This window comes from Lucilia cuprina, chromosome 2 (assembly GCF_022045245.1).
Source record: "Lucilia cuprina isolate Lc7/37 chromosome 2, ASM2204524v1, whole genome shotgun sequence".
Taxonomy (NCBI): domain Eukaryota; kingdom Metazoa; phylum Arthropoda; class Insecta; order Diptera; family Calliphoridae; genus Lucilia; species Lucilia cuprina.
In genome coordinates, this window is record NC_060950.1 from 17,921,769 (window position 1) to 17,942,488 (window position 20,720).

The 20,720-nt window shown below is 31.1% G+C and overlaps 3 protein-coding genes across 5 annotated transcripts; 2 read left to right on the forward strand and 1 right to left on the reverse strand.

Annotated features, from left to right (window-relative positions):
- Positions 1–691: 691 nt before the first annotated feature.
- Positions 692–5,054, forward strand: LOC111689572 (pre-mRNA-splicing factor CWC22 homolog). The gene is made up of 3 exons (XM_023452040.2): positions 692–1,517; positions 1,585–2,905; positions 3,061–5,054. Exons 1-3 carry the CDS (start codon positions 831–833, stop codon positions 4,881–4,883), a joined length of 3,831 nt encoding a protein of 1,276 aa, XP_023307808.2. The 5' UTR covers positions 692–830; the 3' UTR covers positions 4,884–5,054.
- Positions 5,027–10,095, reverse strand: LOC111689573. The gene is made up of 5 exons (XM_023452042.2): positions 9,995–10,095; positions 9,811–9,879; positions 7,918–8,422; positions 5,878–6,051; positions 5,027–5,816 (listed from the first exon to the last, which is right to left on the reverse strand). Exons 1-5 carry the CDS (start codon positions 10,032–10,034, stop codon positions 5,027–5,029), a joined length of 1,578 nt encoding a protein of 525 aa, XP_023307810.2. The 5' UTR covers positions 10,035–10,095.
- Positions 9,835–19,727, forward strand: LOC111678719 (ras-related protein Rab-5B). Of its 3 annotated transcripts, none has more exons than XM_046946480.1 (5): positions 9,835–9,971; positions 16,103–16,692; positions 16,758–16,878; positions 19,362–19,530; positions 19,608–19,727. In XM_046946480.1, exons 2-5 carry the CDS (start codon positions 16,427–16,429, stop codon positions 19,712–19,714), a joined length of 663 nt encoding a protein of 220 aa, XP_046802436.1. In that variant the 5' UTR covers positions 9,835–9,971; positions 16,103–16,426; the 3' UTR covers positions 19,715–19,727. The 3 variants fall into 3 exon arrangements, with proteins under 3 accessions (XP_046802436.1, XP_046802434.1, XP_046802439.1); XM_046946478.1 differs by lacking the exon at positions 9,835–9,971 and adding an exon at positions 10,490–10,640; XM_046946483.1 differs by lacking the exon at positions 9,835–9,971 and adding an exon at positions 11,423–11,575.
- Positions 19,728–20,720: the final 993 nt, after the last annotated feature.

Genomic DNA, 20,720 nt, shown 5'->3' on the forward strand with positions numbered 1-20,720 from the left:
ATTGCAAAAAATAGAAAAAATATAAATAAATTTTTTAATTAATAATAATAAACAATAATATAATGTTAAATGGCAACATTATAAATTTACGCTTCCGGCAACTTTATAAATTTTTAACTCTGGTCGGAAAAAGTCGAAAATAGTCGGAAAAAGTCAAAAAAGTGGAGAATAGTCGAAAAGTCGGAAAAATTCGAAAAATCGACTATTTATAAAATATTAAAAGTCGAAAAGTCAAAAAATCGATTTTTAATTAAATGAAAAAGTCGAAAAATCGACTTTTAACTAAATGCAAACAGTCGAAAAGTCGACTTTTCATTAAATGCAAAAAGTCGAAAAGTCGACGGGTTCAACTATAGAACCATTTACAAAACTTGAATATTTTTTGGCTGCGACCATTTCAAATTTTTTTCCGATTGGACCAGCACTTTTATCAAAAATGTTTCTGCCCCAATGTGCAATGCATAAGGAGTTAAATTTTTGAGCATATTATAACTTAATTCAATTGCCCTAATTCTTAAAATTAAAATTAATCTCAGAATTTATAGAAATAATGATTTTTGTCATAAAATATAACATTTTTTATTAAAAATTTAACTTTCCCTTAATTTTAATATATTTTTTGTTTGCTTGTATATTTTAGCATTGCCAACTTAAACTTTGACAGCTCTTGTTTACTTTAAATGACACACCAATCTGGCATCCTCTTAACAGAGAGCTACTTGTCGGCAAAAAAAGAATAAAATTCATAATTTTTATATTTTCCGCTTGTTTAAACGTTTACTAAACATAAAATTAAAAATAAATAAAACTTATTAAAAATAGCGGAAAAAATGTCGGAAAGTGATAGTGAAAGTAATTCCAGTCGCAGTGATTCCTCGTCAGCGTCCAGCCATCAACAACAGTCTAGTGCTGACGAAAGCCACGATGGAAAAAGTGTGGTAGAGAAGAAAAAGTCAAAATCTAAAGGCAAATCGAAAAAGGACTCCAACAAAACTAAAGAACATACATCAGATAAGGTAGACGACTCAAGGGAACAAAATATTGAAGACGTCGAAAAGAAAAAAGATGAAAAATCTGCCAATAAAAAGGATAAAAAACATAGGAAAAAGGAAAAGCATTCAAGCTCTGAAAATTCATCATCGTCGTCTTCAGATTCTTCCTCATCTTCCGAAGACAGCAGCAGCAATAGTGAAGGTGAGATTTCTTCCACGGAATCATCGTCTAGTGATAGTGAAGAAGAAGCTAAACAAAAAAAGAAATCAAAGAAGGCAAAGGTGGAAAAGGAGACAGACAAAAAGGGAGCAGATAAAGAAAATGTATGCCAGGAAGATGATATAAAGGATAAAGCAACTTCACAAAGTCCTAAGGAAACTTCTCCGGAACACAGTAACGAAAAGACAGATGTAAACAAAAAATCTGTAGAGGAAAAACTCCATAAAGATGAATCTAAGGAAACTACGAAAGAGTCAGAGGAAGGTGAAATATCAGAAGCCGATGCAGAAGATAACAACAAGAAGGTTAACTATTTAATTAAAACAATAACAATAATGTTTGTTTTTAATTTATTTTATTTCAACTTTACAGAAAAATTTACCATCGACTGAAGATAAAGATTGCAATGGATCTAAAAAACTTCAAAGCATAGTAGGCAAATCGTATCAACAAAATCGTAAATCCAATTCACGTTCAAGATCTCGCTCAAAATCTGTGGATAACAATAGAGAACGCAGTAGATCACGCAGCAGAAGTCGATCACGTGAACCACAACGAAAAAGATATTCTAGATCAAGATCTGCTACACGATCACGTTCCCGGTCCGTATCTCGTGAAAGAAAACGTTCCGATAGACGTCACGAACGTAGACGTTCTACGGCAGAATATGAAAAACGCAATTCACGACGTTCGGAGTCTTTAGAAAGAAGACGTGAAGAACGCAAAAGGCGTCATGCCGAGCGTGACGAACAAGAAAAGGCTAAACGTTCGAAAAGAGAAGAAGAAAATGCCGAAAGACGAGAAAAAGAACTAAATAAACCCGATGGAGATCCGGATAAAGTTAAAGAACTGGACAATACCACTGTAACTGATCCTAAAGCCAAAATAACAGAACGTCAGCGTAAAACAGTAGATTTGCTTACCTCACGTACTGGTGGTGCTTATATACCACCAGCTAAACTGCGTCTCATGCAAGCGGAAATTACCGACAAAGCATCGGCAGCTTATCAACGTATTGCTTGGGAAGCCCTTAAGAAATCCATACATGGTTACATTAACAAAGTCAATGTTGATAATATTGCCATTATAACAAGGGAATTATTAAAGGAAAATATAGTACGTGGTCGTGGTCTACTCTGTCGTTCCATTATACAGGCACAAGCCGCTTCACCCACATTTACCCATGTCTATGCTGCTTTAGTCTCGATTATTAACTCAAAATTCCCAAATATTGGTGAATTATTGCTAAAACGTTTGGTTATACAATTTAAAAGAGCCTTCAGACGTAACGACAAAGCCGTCTGTTTATCCTCCTCACGTTTCATAGCTCATTTGGTTAATCAGCGTGTGGCACATGAAATTTTGGCTTTAGAAATTCTAACACTATTAGTGGAATCACCTACAGATGATTCTGTCGAAGTGGCCATTGCATTTCTCAAAGAGTGTGGCATGAAACTAACGGAGGTTTCGTCAAAGGGTATAGGAGCCATATTTGAAATGTTGAAAAATATTCTACACGAAGGTAAACTCGATAAACGTGTACAATATATGATAGAAGTGGTATTCCAGGTGCGTAAGGATGGTTTTAAGGATCATCAATCGGTTATAGAGTCATTGGAGTTGGTCGAGGAAGATGATCAATTTACTCATTTGCTGATGTTGGATGATGCCACAAATACGGAGGATATGTTGAGTGAGTATTAAGTTTGAATATTGAAAGGTAGTAAGACATGTAACATCCACATTTAAAGCATAGAAGTAGTTGTACCAAAGCTCTCTCTCTCTCTCTGCAAAAAATTTGTGCTGAACTTTACTAATTTTCCATATTTTTTTCTTTTCACGTTTCAGATGCTTTTAAATTCGATGAAGAGTATGCTGCCAACGAGGAGAAATACAAAGGACTGAGTAAAGAAATATTAGGTAGCGATGCTTCAGATTCTGATGGTTCTTCTTCCGGTAGCGGCAGTGGATCTGATTCATCCGATTCCGATGATGATGAAAAGAGTGAAGGTAAACCTACGGCGGAGGAAATTATCGATAATACCGAAACAAATCTAATTGCACTAAGACGCACCATTTACTTGACCATAAATTCGAGTTTGGACTATGAAGAATGTGCCCATAAACTAATGAAAATGCAACTGAAACCGGGTCAAGAAATTGAACTTTGTCACATGTTCTTGGATTGTTGTGCCGAACAGAGAACCTATGAGAAATTCTATGGTCTGTTGGCGCAACGTTTCTGTTCGATCAATAAAATCTATATAGAACCATTTGAGGAGATTTTCAAGGATACTTATCAAACAACCCATCGTTTGGATACGAATCGTTTGCGTAATGTCAGCAAGTTTTTTGCTCATCTATTGTTTACGGATGCCATTAGTTGGGATGTATTGGAATGTATTAAACTAAATGAAGATGATACTACTTCATCGAGTCGTATTTTTATTAAGATTCTATTCCAAGAATTGGCCGAATACATGGGTCTGGGAAATTTGAATAAGAAACTAAAAGATGAGGTTTTGGTGGAAAGTTTAGCTGGACTCTTTCCCAAAGACAATCCTAGAAATACTAGATTTTCTATTAACTTTTTTACTTCCATTGGTTTGGGTGGTCTAACGGATGAATTGAGACATTTCTTAAAAAATGCTCCCAAATCGGTGCCAGCTATAAATGCCGAAATTTTAGCTAATAAACCTATTAATGCAAAGAGTTCATCATCTTCCTCGTCAACATCTTCCTCCTCCTCGTCCTCATCATCATCATCATCGTCCTCTAGTTCGAGCGAATCTTCTTCTGAATCGTCATCCTCAGATTCTGATAGTGAATCGACGTCCGAGTCTGAAGCAGACAAAAAGAAACGCAAAGGTAAAAAACTTAAAAAATCAAAAAAATCTTCTGCTACTAAAAAGAAGGAAAATGAAAAGTCCAATAAAAAGAAAACTAAATCTAAGAAAATTGATAAAAAACGTAAAAAGTCTAAAAAACAAGAAAGCTCCTCTTCAGAGACTGAATCATCTTCTAGCAATGAAAGCAGCAATAGTGAGGCAAGCAGCGGTGAAGACGAAAAACGTAAAGCAAAGAAGAAGAATAAGGATAAATCTAAAAACAAATCGAAACCAAATAAAAAGTCTAAAAAGAAATCGAAACCAACAGATAGTGACAATGACAATTCCTCGGAACAGGAGAAGGAAGAAGTTAAGGAGAGGAAAAAACCTCAAACATCAGAAAATGGATACGAAGATACAAAACAACGGAGGGAACAAGAATATGAGAATAGAAGAGATAAAAACGATTACAAAAACGAACGTTCGAAAAGAGCGGAGCCACAGCGAAGAGACAGCGAAGTGGAAAGACGCCGTGAAGAACGTGAAAAACGCCACCGAGAAAAAGAACAGACACGTGAACGTGACAGAAAACGTTCACCTTCACTTTCACAAACACGCGAACGTCGCGATGATCGTGCACCGAAAGAACACAGAGAGCGTAGAAATCGTGATTATGAACGTGAACGAGAACGTGACACTGATCGTCGTAGAGAACGTAAACGTTATGAAGAACGTAAAAGTCGCAGTCGTAGCCGTAGTCGAGAACGTAAAAATTACATCAAAAGAGACCAACGAGAATATGATCGTTCAAAAACACGCAATACATCCAAGGAACGTGGATGATATTTTCTAAATAATAATTGAATGACTAAAGGATATATTAAGCAAAACCATAAACGTTTAACCTGTAAAAAACTTCAAACATTTAACTATTTTTGTGTATTGTATTTAAATATTTCTATGGATAATATTGACTGCAATAAATTTTATGAACATTTTAAATTTTCATTATTATATTCCTGTATAACGGCTCTAAACTCATTTACCGACATTTTACAAGTGGCCTCAGCACACTTTTTAGACCAAGCAAACTGCCAAACATGATCAAAGTTTAAAGGTAAAAGACGTTTAAAAATTCGTTTCAATTCATCTTTTGAGCGTAAGACTTCGAAATCACTTGGCACCAAACCATATAACATAGGTATATCAGGACATATTAGATCACTAACTGTAGTGTGATACTCAATACTTTGTTTAGGTAAAAGATCATGTGTATCTAAAGTTTTTTGTCGATCTGAACACAATATACGATATGTAGTTTGTTTATTATCCTGACATAGAACCTTCTCATTTGTAATAGCTTTACGCGGCAAAGGATATTGATTATGCAACATTTTCAAAAATTCTTTCCAATTAACCAACAACACCGTGTTTTCATTATCGTCTTTAAGCATTTCGAAATATTCAATGGCCAAACGAAGTTTTTCTTTATTGGCATTAATATTTATAGTTTTTAAAGTTTTCATTATCGAATCAAATGTTATAAAACCGCTGTCCTTTTCATCGTATTTATTAAGCAGCGTTTTCAAATCGTACATGTGAAAATTGCTATGATTAAAGAGAAAACGTCGCAATTTGTGGACATAAGAAATGGCTTCAATTATTTTCATATTTTTTGCACTCGGCTCAACATTTTCAATTAGGGCACGAACATCATAATTATAATGATTTGTTTGTACGCCAAATGTTTGTTGCGGATCCAGATTTAAATTATAACTATCGCAATTAATGATCTTGAAAATATAAATCATATGCTAATTAAAATGAAATTACCTACCGATCAATTTTTTCTCCTAGCGTTCCATTGGTACGATCTAGAAATTGTTTCTGAACCTTATTTATGAGCACCATGCGTTCACATTGCTGCAAACAATTTTTAACCTTTTGACCTGTTTTATCTACATTATGACAGATGCCATATACAGCCTCAGGATTGAAATGTTCATTGTAGCTACATACAAAAAAAAAAAAAAAACAAAGTATATATTAGACCTGGTCCACACTAGGAAACTTTTGTTGAGAAACTTTTCCTTAATTTTTTTTTAAGTTTCCCTAGACCTAGTTCACACTGGGAAACTTTTGTAGAGAAACTTTTGATTTTGTGTGTGAGAGAAAGAGATGGTTGATATTTCTTTCTCTTTCTCTCACACACAAAAATCTAAAGTTTCTCTACAAAGGTTTCCCAGTGTGAACCAGGTCTTAATGTCCACACATCGAAACTTTTGTTTCAGAAACTACGTGTTAGACCTGGTTCACACTGAGAAACTTTTGATTTGTGTGTGAGAAAAAGAGATGGTTGATATTTCTTTTACTTTTTCTAACACACAAAAATCAAAAGTTTCCCATGTGAACCAGTTCTTAATTGCATTGATTTGTTTTTATACGAATAAGAAGTAGGATTCTATAAATCGACTTTCGAATAATCGAACAATCGACTTTTTGTCGAAAAAAGTCAAAAAGTCGGAGTTGAATATTTTGTTTCAAAAAAGTCGATAACTCGACTATGATCTATGAAAAAAGTCATCAAGTCGGAAAAAGTCAAAAACTCGAAAATAGTAGAAAAAAGTAAAAAATAGTCAATAATTTTAAAAAAAGTGGAAAAAGCGTCAAAAACTCTAAAATAGTCGGAAAAACTCGAAAAGAGTCAAAAAGTCGGAAAAAGTCGAAAATAGTCGGAAAAAAGTATAAAAGTCGGCTATTTATAAAATACTAAAAGTCGACTATGATCTATGAAAAAAGTCGAAAAGTCGGAAAAAGTCAAAAACTGGAAAATAGTAGAAAAAAGTAAAAATAGTCAAAAATTTTAAAAAACTAAAATAGTCGGAAAAACTCGAAAAAAGTCGAAAATAGTCAAAGAGTCGGAAAAAGTAAAAAAAATAGTCGGAAAAAGTCTAAAAGTCGTCTATTCATTAAATACTAAAAGTCAACTTTTAACTAAATGAAAAAAGTCGAAAAATCGACTTTGCATAAAATGCAAAAAGTCTACATTTCGTTTTAACTATAGAATCCTAATGAGAAGAAACTCCTTACCGCGAGAGAGATGAATGATATTCTTTCTCTCTCACGCTAAATCAAAAGTTTCCAAACTTTCCTAGTGTGGACCGGCACTTAGTTAATTTTGTCTCTTTTGGCTGTTTTCGCCTTACTTTTAGGGTTCTATAAATCTACTTTCGAATAATCGAACAATTGACTTTTTGTCGAAAAAAAGTCGAAAAGTCGAGGTCGACTATTTTGTTCCAAAAAAGTCGATAACTCGACTATTGTCTATGAAAAAAGTCGAAAAGTCGACTTTGTAAATAAAAGTCGGAAAGTCGAAAAGTCGGAAAGAGTCGAAAAAAGTCGAAAAAAGTCGGAAAGTCGAAAATAGTCGGAAAAGGTCGAAAATAGTCTAAAAAGTCGGAAAAAGTCGAAAATAGAAAGAAGTCGAAAAAACTCAAAAAATTGCGACAAATAGAAAGCATATAAATAAATTTTTTTTATTAATAATAAATAATAATAATAATAAATTCACGCTTCTGGCAACTTTATAAATTTTTAACTCTGGTCGGAAAAAGTCGAAAATAGTCCAAAAAAGTCGGAAAGTCAAAAATAGTCGAAAAAAGTCAAAAGTCGAAAATAGTCGAAAAGTCGGATAAAGTCGAAAAGTCAGAAATTGTCAAAAAGTCGAAAAAAGTCGAAAAAAGTCGAAAAGTCGACTATTTATAAAATATTAAAAGTCGAAAAATCGACTTTTCATAAAATGAAAAAAGTCGACTTTTCATAAAATGCAAAAAGTCGAAAAGTCGACTTTTCGTTTCAACTATAGAACCCTACTTACTTTCTCTTAACTCTCTCCGCTGGCAAATAGTGTTTATGCGATATCAAATATTTATCATGCCATTGTAAAAATTCTCTTTTAACCTGTTGCGGTGTTTTATTGGGACACACAAGCTCATAGAGTCTTTCTGATTCCATATTTTTTAAGCCATAGGTAAAATTTTCATTAGTATATTCACTTGGTTTCGATTGCAATGGGAAAACTTGTCCTAATTCGGGTTTTTTGAAAAACATATCCTCGGAAAATTTCTCTTTAAAAGCCACAAAACGACTTTTCTTTAATTCGGGACTTAAAAGATCCTTTAAACTTTCGTTGGGTAAAAATGGCGAATGTCCTTGACTGGCATTTGCCTTCTCAGCTTGGAGTTGTTTTTTGCATTTCATAGTCATGATATTAAAGGCTGCCTCTTGGGGTGAATATATTTTAAGGGCATCTCCCACTGTTTCCGTACATTCTAGAAGTTTTCCAGCTGTTCGCAGAGTGGGATTACGATCTATATATTTGCCTTTGTTAGACATAGATAATTATTAAAATTTGGTTAATTTATTTAAAATTAATGTTTCTGGGGACAAAATATATCAAAAATAACAATTTATCAAACATCAAGAAAATCAATTTTAAAAACGGAACGATTTGAAATTGGAAACATATGATGTACACTTAAAATGTGTAAAATATATATTCTAATCAGTTGCCTTAAAGAGTTCACGTAACTTATTGCATCCTCAATAGAATTGAAATTGTTTATTATACCCATTGGTTCATCTACTGTGTCATTACTGACACTCTGAAAACTCTCAACTGGATGTTTCTGTTTCTCTCTTCAAAATCGCCGTTTTTTAACAAATAACACTGACAGCACAACAAATGTTAAGTTATGTTTTTGTTTTAAGTAATGTTTATTTAATTTTTTTAATTTTAACGTGAAAAGCCTTTGGCGCCTCTAACGAAATTCTAAATTCGCAATTTTTGTGGTGATAAAATGTAAAGTTCACCACATAAACCGTTATGTCAAGGTCAGTAAATTTATCTACCTAAAAGTATGCTATGACTGTGTTCTGCTTTCATGTTATTTTATTTTCCAGAATCCAGAGCATACCAAAATTATCAACGGCTTCAAATCTTCAGTGTAGAGTTCTATTAATTTACTTTTTGTCCAAAAAACTATGCCACAAAACATTTAACTTTTGATTATTTTATCAATATTTAGAAAAAAAATTATTGAATAATTATTGTTTTAAAATAAACTTTAAACATTTTCCATGCAAAATGAAACTGAAGTTCAACTTTTCACAGAACTGATTTGTATTTCTGTACTAAAAATTGAAGAAAAAAATAATCTTTACCTTTGACTTTTTTTCGAGTTTTTCCGACTATTTTAAAGTTTTTGACTTTTTTCCACCTTTTTAAAATGTTTGACTTGTTTCTACAATTTTCGATTTTTCGACTTTTTCCGACTATTCGACTTTTTCCGACTTTTTTCGACTTTTTTCAACTTTTTACGACTTTTCGACTTTCTTCGACTTTATTCGACTTATCGACTTTTTTCGGCATATCGACTTTTTCGACTTTCAGACTTTTCGACTTTTATTCACAAAGTCGACTTTTCGACTTTTTCACAGACGATAGTTGAGTTATCGACTTTTTTGGAACAAAATAGTCGACTTCGACTTTTTTCGACAAAAAGTCGATTGTTCGATTATTCGAAAGTCGATTTATAGAACCCTACCTATAAACAAGAAAGGGATAAAAAAGTTTTTTAAGTTTAGAGGTTGCAGTTTTGCTAATATCTTCGAAGTTTATATTTAAAATTGATTTACCATTACTCGCAATTCCCCACTGTACATAAAGAAATTGTACTAAAGTCGTTAAATTTCATACGTTATTGCTTACCGACGGCTAAAAGCAGCTTGTCGTCAGTAGTTCGGCAGAGGTCTTTGCTACTCATTAGCAAAAAAATATCTAAAAGTAAATGCAAGTGTTTAAGCAATAAATAAAATTATTTAAATAAAAAAGTGATAAAAGAAAGCAAAAAATACTAAAACGCAAAAAAGGTGAATAAAATTAAATTTAATACATTGTTTTTTGTTGCAAACGAACAAAAGAAGAAAAAACATGAAAATCTTTAACTGTAATAAACAATCAAAATCTTGTGTATGGAAAATTTTTTCTCAATAATTTTATTGTTGGACAAGTTTTTTTTCTGTTTCTACAAAGATGTCTCCAACAGTCACCACCACTCAACCACCATTATTTTCAGCGATAAAACCCCAACATTGAGAAACTGCTACGCAAAAAAAATTAAAAAAAAAACAAAAAAAAAAAAAGGGGAGCAACATAGAGGAAGGAAAAAATTCCAGAGTTATTTTCTTTTTTTGTTCAATTTTTTTTGTTAATTACATTTAGTAAAGTGTAAATAACTGGAATAGACTGTGTGTTCAATATGTAAAACCGATTTTTTTGGGTGCGTTTGCAAAATCTGTGTGTAAGAAAGAGATGGCTGTAGTGTGACATGATTGATAGAAAGACAGTGCTGCCAAGTTATAGACTAATTTATATGAGGGGCCGACGTTTTCTTTCCTTTTTTTATTGTTTGTGCCAGTTTTCTCTTCGTGTCGGTGTAATTGGAAATAAAAATTGGAATTTTTCGCATAAAGTGATTATTTGCTTGAAAAAAAAAGAAGAAAATCTAAAAAATCATTGAATTTTATAATGAAACAAACGTAATGTGTAGATATTTTTTTTAAAAGTGATTAAGTAATATTGTGTTAAAGAAATATATCTTAAATTTTGTTGCTAATTAATGAAATTTAACAAGTTTATAGCATGAAAAATACTGATTGTTAAGTTTTGCTTGTGATCTTTGTTTAATTGTTTTTTTTTTATAATTAGACATTGCATTTACTGCAAATTGCATTATTTTTTTCCTTCGCATTTCTTGTTCTTTATTTCGTTTCATTTCTCTATCGAATTTTTCTGATTTTATCATATTTTTTGATGTGCAGAATAAAAATGCTGCCAAATCATTGCACTTGTTGCCGTGCACTTTTCTGTTTATGAGAGAAATCTCTCGGGAGAAATTATCAGTGATGGTTGTTGTGCTACCATATTAATCACAAAATTTTCTATTCGAAATGATTAATTAAAAAATAAGTTAAAATTTTTAACTAAATTTGTGAATTAAATATAGTATTAGTGATAATTTCCAGACAAATCTAAAAAATATGGCCACACTAACTTTAGTAAGACATTTGTTGTTAATTTTTTCATTGTTATTATTTTTTTGTAGTGTGCCTCTTCCTCTCAGTAGTATATCTAGTGATTTGTTGTTCTTTGTACCTTTTGTTCGTTAATTTACTTTTCGTTTCCTTTACTTGTAAAATAAAATAAAAAAATAGATGACGCATCATTTTGACGTTTTGAAAAAATAATAAATTGTTAATTTTTGTCAGCTGTTGTTAGTTTAGTTAACAAAAGTGTAAAAATTAATTGATATTTTTTAGTTTTGTTTAATAGTGTGCAAAATTTCCTACATTTTATGATAAAAAAATATTAAAAGGGAAGAATAACATAAATATAAAGTGAAAGTTGCAATTATAGGTATTTTGTTGGTGTTTTTGTTATTTTTCTTCTAATATCATTTTTGGATTCTTCTGTGGTGAGTTTGTGGTGGCGTTGTATTTTATTTAAATATCTAATTTTGTAAATTAGTTTAAACTTTTTTATTCATATTTAACTACGTTGATAATGGATTAAAAATGTGATATTGGTCCGTCAGTCGGTCGTTGTTACGTTTTATGTCAAGTGCACTTTGAGTGCAGTTTTAATAAGAGAGAGTATATTTGAGTGTGCGTGTGTTTAAATGTTTTTGTTTTTACTTTTTTTATTTATTTATTGATTTCTTTGTAAATTTGTAGTGATTTTTAGTTTTGTTGTTCTTTTGCAATATGCTAAATGTAAAGTGAATTTTTTGTTAAGATTTGAAATGTTCGTGCATTAAATGATGTGTTTATTCTCTACAAGTTATTTAAAAGTAGTTAATATTGTAATTTATGCGGGTTAAATTTTCTTAATTTTAAGATTTTATTATGGAATTCAATTTAGTTTTTATTTTAAATAGCTAGTTAGACTTATAGGGTACACAAGTCCCTACCCTTGCTAAGTCGATTTTATAAAGATGTCCAGCTATTTGTTTTTATGCAGAAGTCTATGTACTAGACCAATTACTAGTCTGATTACGGCCTGGAAACTTTAAAATAATACTTAATTTAATAAAAAGGAGGTATTTAGTACCTTTTTTACAGGCTAGATCTATTGCCTATCTCTAATCAAGTCTGTTGATTTCTCTATTAACTAGTCAATCTACTAGACTATGAGGTAATCAATTAACTAGTCTACTAAATATTCTTTAAAGTAATATGATATATCTTGCGGTCTGTTCGTTGAACAAGTTTCTTTTCTTGGATCTAGTGGACTGACTACTGCTTTGACTAGTTTGTTGACGAGTTTTGCTCGACTACGTTTGTAGGTACAAACCAATATACAGGGAATTCTTTGAAATTGAAAGGTATATTCTATCAACTTTAGTATTGACTAAAGTACGGTTTCTTCTTAATTTCCGACAAATTCAGAAACTCCTCCAACCAATCCTGGCATAGTAGGATGGATTGCAGGGTATCCAAAGCGTTATGGCCGAGGTTGAATGCCAAGGCAACCAGAACACTATTAGGATTGGACAGGAGGAGTATTAGAATTCTAGTAGGGGTGATAACCGGTCACTGCGCAATAGGAGCCTTTTTGGGTAATTGGATCTTTAACACACAGGAGTTTTGTACCTTGTGTGAGGACGAAGAGGAGCTAGAGAGAGTAGAACATATTTTGTGTGACTGTCCTGGTGCACAGGGTCTGAGGCGGAAATGGCTAGGAAAAACATTCCATGATGATTTAGGAGATGTATCTGGATGTAGTATAGGCGACATTCAAGGTTTTATGAAGGGAGTGAATTGGCTATTTATGCGTCGGACCTCGTAGAATTCCCTTCCAATACTATCAACATTCTTTCTCTATTAGGATAGGAATTCAGTAATTTCAAACTTATCTATCCAGCATTTCTATCTTCTGTCTATCTATTTTTCTTGTTTCTTCTGAAAGGGAATCACAATGGACCCTCCTGGGTCTCCGAGTGGAGGTATACCTTTTTGTTGTACAACCCTTTTAAACTAAACTAAACGGTTTCTTCTTGGAACTAGTCTAAATATAAGACTATAAATTTGTCTATTGATTGTACTTTGAAATAGTCTATGGAGAAGCTAAGTAAATGATCTAGATATATTGATTAGTCGAACTTTTAATCAATGGACTAGTACTAGGATAAGTTCAACTTTAGTCTATAAACAAGTCTTAGCCCCAAGTTCATAGTATTGTAAATGTATTTAATATGCCTTGGGCGTACTTAGCAAATTTTTGAATTCTAAAAGTATTGAAGCTACTATATTACTGAATTTGGAAAATACTATCTTCCATAGTTTAGATTTTTGACCATTGATTAATCTAATACCAAGTAATTGCGTTATTTTTCATTGACAAATAGATCTAAATGTTTTATTCTTCTCTTTATTAGAGAGTATCATATGTTCGGACATAGTCGTTATTTGTTTTTTATTTTATTCTCATCTCTTTTTTATCTTTTATTCTATCTTATAATTTTATAAACATCACATGATCTTTTCCCTGAGAAGATTTTCATGTTAATGTTTATCAACAAAGTTTTGTGTATACAATCAATTTAACCCCTTAGTGAATATGCTGATTGTTGTAGATCTTTTTCGGTTTTTTTCTAATCCTATCATATCTTGAAAAGTTATCTGAAATTAATTTGGTATCAAGTTGACGTCATTACTCTTGAAAGTTTTGGAATATATTATCAATTTGAATTTGATTTTTAGTCTCCTAATAAACATATCTATATGGAGCAGAAGATAGTTTAGTTAACAGTGTTTTTTAGTCTGTCATAGGTATTTTGACTTTAAAACTTTGTAAATAAATGACACTTGATATCAACCTTTTTTTTTAAAAATCAACAATATTTCTTTACATGATACACTTGCCAATATACTATGAACAAAACTTTACAGGCGGTTAAATTGAAAGCAAACAAATACGATATTAGCTAATTTTTAAATCTTATCTAATTGAGTTATTTCCCTTACTTTGAAAACTTGATCTCTCTCACTCTCTTTTATAAACTACATTCCAATGAAAATGTGTACGATTGTTCTTCCATTTTTGAAATTACTTAAAAAGCCATAATTGTTTATTTTTTATCGCAAAATTATTTTAATTTTTATTTATTATAGCTGCTTTGTATTTTATTTTTTCTCGTCATCGTATTACAAATTTTATTGTACAGAGTATTTTTTGTTTGTTTTACTTTATTTTTTTTTGTTTCAAGTTCATTTTAAATTTTATTATTATTCATTTCTTTCTTATATGTGTATTTATTTTACACTCTTTTTTCCAAACAATTAAATTAACACTTGTGGGTAATTGATAGGAGTATGAGTTTGTATGTATTTCATTTTTATAAATTTTCATATCTCTTTATCAATTTTAATTTTTGTACAGAGAGTTTATACAGTTTAATCCATCGTTAAAAATCGTTACTTTTTTTATTGTTTTTGTGGGCGGCCACTGACTTTGTTGTTTTGTTACTGTGTGCAATGTGTACTTTTTTAAATTAATATTATTATTATTATTATTATTATTATTATTATTATTGTGTAACTTTCGGCGAGGCTTAATAATCTAGGAACATGAGATATCTATCTGCTCAACATCCTTACATAACAGAAGTTCGGTATAGTAAAATCGTTATAGTAAAAACCAAAATACTAGTCCTGGTCAAATACAAACCAAACTATAATTGAATTAGAATTGAACTAGATCTGAACTAGAACTGATTTAGAACTGATTTAGAACTGAACTAAAAAATGAACTAGAACTGAACTAGAACTGAACTAGAACTGAACTAGAACTGAACTACAACTGAACTAGAACTGAACTAGAACTGAACTAGAACTGAACTAGAACTGAACTAGAACTGAACTAGAACTGAACTAGAACTGAACTAGAACTGAACTAGAACTGAACTAGAACTGAACTAGAACTGAACTAGAACTGAACTAGAACTAAACTAGAACTGAACTAGAACTAAATTAGAACTGAACTAGAACTAAATTAGAACTGAACTAGAACTGAACTTGAACTGAACTAAAACTGAACTAGAACTGAACTAGAACTGAACTAGAACTGAACTAGAACTGAACTAGAACTGAACTAGAACTGAACTAGAACTGAACTAGAACTGAACTAGAACTGAACTAGAACTGAACTAGGACTGAACTAGAACTGAACTAGAACTGAACTAGAACTGAAATAGAACTGAACCAAAACTTATTTATTTTCATAAATCCACGATAAAATTCCAATTTGTTATAATGAGGCTTATTCGGATTAATAATCTCCCTGGGAATTCCTTCCCTTTTTTTGACATAAATCATGTAAAAAGGAACAAACTCGTGGGTAATAATCGTTCATAAATGGCCTAAATATTTTAAGTTCAATTTCAAAAAGCAACATAGATCTCTAATCATTTTTTTAATATACCTTTAAATCTCTAAACTCAATCTTATCTATAAGTCTATTTAAATTTTCTATAGTATTCTTGTCATCAAGTACTTTTATTGTAGATTTTATTTAACCTCCACTTTTGTTGCTGTAGAAAAACAAACAGCATGAGCTTGCATTACTTATCATCTTATAAGGGGCGTTTAATTTGAAATAATTATTAAGAGGTTTCAATTAATAATTTTATAAATAACTAAAGCATAATAATTAATACAAATTTGTATTAATTTAGAAAAAATAAATTTTCAAATATTAAACTAGGACTGGACTTAATGTGTTTAATAAATTATAATCTCTACATAGGGTTCCTTACTAAGTGTTATAAAACCATGAATACTTAATGATATTTTTCAAATAATTTAGAGTTTACTCATGAAAACTATATAATGTTTGTTTTTCTTAATAAACTTTCCCACGTGTGGTTACAATCCAAATATGTATTTCAAAAAATTATTGCAAATTCCTTTCATTAATTTATTTTTAATTTATTTCTTTGCAGATCATTCACCATTAAGTAGCAGTTAAATAATAACAAAAACACGTGTGATTAACCGTCCTCTAAGGAATATTTACCACACCAGCATTAATTAAAACATTCTCAGCTTTAAAGATTTCTTTTTTAGTTTTTTGTATATTTTCATCTTTTACAACTCTAGTTTTCTTCTTTGTTAAGAATTAAAATCTATCATTAAAGTTTATTTTTGTTTCTATAAGATAAAATTCATTTGAACAACAACAAAATAGAGAAAAATAATTTAAAAAAAAAACTTTTAAACTTTCCATATAAAAAAAGAAATAAATTTAAAACAACAACACAGCAATAATGGCAACAACACCACGTTCTGGTGGATCAGCAGGTGGTACAGCTCAACGTCCCAATGGTACATCGCAAAATAAAAGTTGCCAATTCAAATTGGTTTTATTGGGTGAATCGGCTGTGGGTAAATCATCGTTGGTCCTACGTTTCGTAAAGGGACAATTTCATGAATATCAAGAGAGTACGATAGGAGCTGCATTCCTAACACAAACCATATGTATAGAAGACACAGTGGTTAAATTTGAAATATGGGATACTGCAGGACAAGAAAGGTGTGTTTCCGTTTTTAAAATTATAAAGGATTTTATATTGATTTTCTTTTTGTTTTTTTTTTCAGATACCACAGCTTAGCTCCCATGTATTATAGAGGTGCGCAGGCCGCTATTGTTGTTTATGATATACAAAATCAAGACAGTTTTCAACGTGCAAAAACCTGGGTTAAGGAACTACATAAACAAGTAAGTTTTGAGCGTTTTTAGACTAGACAATAGACTAGACTATAGACTAGACTATAGACTAGACTATAGACTAGACTATAGACTAGACTATAGACTAGACTATAGACTAGACTATAGACTAGACTATAGACTAGACTATAGACTAGACTGTAGACTAGACTATAGACTAGACTATAGACTAGACTATAGACTAGACTATAGACTAGACTATAGACTAGACTATAGACTAGACTAGACTATAGACTAGACTATAGACTAGACTAGACTATAGACTAGACTATAGACTAGACTATAGACTAGACTATAGACTAGACTATAGACTAGACTATAGACTAGACTATAGACTAGACTATAGACTAGACTATAGACTAGACTATAGACTAGACTATAGACTAGACTATAGACTAGACTATAGACTAGACTATAGACTAGACTATAGACTAGACTATAGACTAGACTATAGACTAGACTATAGACTAGACTATAGACTAGACTATAGACAAGACTATAGACTAGACTATAGACTAGGCTATAGACTAGACTATAGACTAGACTATAGACTAGACTATAGACTAGACTATAGACTAGACTATAGACTAGACTATAGACTAGACTATGGACTAGACTATAGACTAGACTATAGACTAGACTATAGACTAGACTATAGACTAGACTATAGACTAGACTATAGACTAGACTATAGACTAGACTATAGACTAGACTATAGACTAGACTATAGACTAGACTATAGACTAGACTATAGACTAGACTATAGACTAGACTATAGACTAGACTATAGACTAGACTATAGACTAGACTATAGACTAGACTATAGACTAGACTATAGACTAGACTATAGACTAGACTATAGACTAGACTATAGACTAGACTATAGACTAGACTATAGACTAGACTATAGACTAGACTATAGACTAGACTATAGACTAGACTATAGACTAGACTATAGACTAGACTATAGACTAGACTATAGACTAGACTATAGACTAGACTATAGACTAGACTATAGACTAGACTATAGACTAGACTATAGACTAGACTATAGACTAGACTATAGACTAGACTATAGACTAGACTATAGACTAGACTATAGACTAGACTATAGACTAGACTATAGACTAGACTATAGACTAGACTATAGACTAGACTATAGACTAGACTATAGACTAGACTATAGACTAGACTATAGACTAGACTATAGACTAGACTATAGACTATAGACTAGACTATAGACTAGACTATAGACTATAGACTAGACTATAGACTAGACTATAGACTAGACTATAGACTAGACTATAGACTAGACTTTAGACTAGACTATAGACTAGACTATAGACTAGACTATAGACTAGACTATAGACTAGACTATAGACTAGACTATAGACTAGACCATATACTAGACTATAGACTTGACTATAGAGTAGACTATAGACTAGACAATAGACTAGACTATATAGACTGGACTATAGGCTAGACTATGGACTAGACTGTAGACTGTACCAAGCTATATAATAGATCATAAACTAGGCTCTAGGCAAATCTTCTTTCTGTAGATGATTTGTCAAAATCTGAACAACATCTTTTATTAAAATTTGGTCAGAATCTGAGAAAGTTTTTTCCAAGAAAATTGTTTATAATCTAATAAACTTTGTAATTCACAAATTACTCAAATATTTCAGTAACTGGCCACATTTTTCTACACATAATCTCGTATGCCTTATCATTTGATTTATAATTTAAAAAAAATGGAGTATAATATTTTCCAAAAGTGTAGCTGATATTATTTGTTATAATTTATTCGTTAAAAGTTCATTGAATCCTCTTTATAATTCAACTGCATATCGTTAATACAAAAATGAACAATCCCTGTGTTTGACTCCAATTATTGGCTTTTTTTTTGAATCACATACAGAGATGCCTTACATTTCATTATGACGTCAAAATACTTTCGCATTTCAGCAATTATTAAATAAATTTTAAAAATAAATCTAAAAACATTTTGAGATTTTTGCAAAAAATTATTTTTTTTCCAGTAATATTTAAATGAATAATAAGCGTAGCAAAATAAAAGACTATGGGAATATTTTTTTAGTTTTCTGTGTTAATGGAGTAAACATTTTTTGTTGGAAAAGTAAAAGTTATTTTTACATTTGTGTCTATCAATTTAAATGGAATTTTGTTTATTAAAAAACAGTTGAATTGTTAATGTTTATTTTAAATATTTGTTAAAGTTGTTTTTAACGGGGGAATTCCTTGATAAAGAACGATTACTAAATCTACTCTATTAAAAAAAAAAAAAAAAAAAAAAAAAAAAAAAACATTAAACAAATTATGTAAAAATGCCTTTGAACTTCCGGAAGGCTATATTTTAAACAACAAGACAAGACCTTAAATTTGCCTAAATTCAAAACTAAATTTAATTTATAAATCATTTATTTAAAAACATGTTCTCTTTTCATTTTCAGGCCTCACCTAATATTGTTATTGCCTTGGCTGGTAATAAAGCGGATTTATCAAATATTCGTGTTGTAGAATATGAAGAAGCTAAACAATATGCCGAAGAAAATGGTTTGTTATTTATGGAAACATCAGCAAAAACTGGCATGAACGTAAACGATATTTTCTTAGCTATTGGTAAGTAAAACATATTTTTATAAATTTTCTTAACATATTTTTTTATAAATATTGAAAACAAATTTTCTCACTTTTAGCTAAGAAATTACCTAAAAACGATGGAGCCAATAATCAAGGTGCTGGTGCTGGTAGAAGACTAAATGAAAATGAAAATAACCGACAGACGAACAATTGCTGCAAGTGATGTCTTTTTGTAGGTTAGTATAAAATATAGAAATTCACATTTTATTCAGAATCTGAGGAACTTTTTCTATAGAAAATTCTTTATAATCTATAGAACAATTATTGGAATCTGAGCAACTTTTCCTACAGAAAATTGGTCAGAATCTGAACAAATTTTTGTAGATTATAAACTAGACTATAGACTAGACTATAGACTAGACTATAGACTAGACTATAGACTAGACTATGGACTAGACTATAGACTAGACTATAGACTAGACTATAGACTAGGCTATAGACTAGGCTATAGACTAGACTATAGACTAGAATATAGACTAGACTATAGACTAGACTATAGAATAGACTATAGACTAGACTATAGACTAGACTATAGACTAGACTATAGACTAGACTATAGACTAGACTATAGACTAGACTATAGACTAGACTATAGACTAGACTATAGACTAGACTATAGACTAGACTATAGACTAGACTATAGACTAGACTATAGACTATACTATAGACTAGACTATAGACTAGACTATAGACTAGAATATTGATTAGACTATAGACTAGACTATAGACTAGACAGTAGACTAGGCAATAGACTAGACTATAGACTAGATTATAGGCTAGACTATAGGCTAGACTATAGACTAAACTGTAGACTAGAATATAGACTAGAATATAGACTAGAATATAGACTAGACAATAGACTAGACAATAGAATATACAGTAGACAAGACAATATACAAGACTATAGACTAGATTATAGACTTTACTAGACTAGACTATAGACTAGACTGTAGACTAGACTATAGACTAGACTACAGACTAGACTGTAGACTAGACTATAAACTAGACTGTAGACTAGACTATAGACTAGACTATAGACTAGACTGTAGACTAGATTATAGACAATAGACTAGACAATAGGCTAGACAGTAGACTAGACAATAGACTAGACTATAGACTAGACTATAGACTAGACTATAGACTAGACTATAGACTAGACTATAGACTAG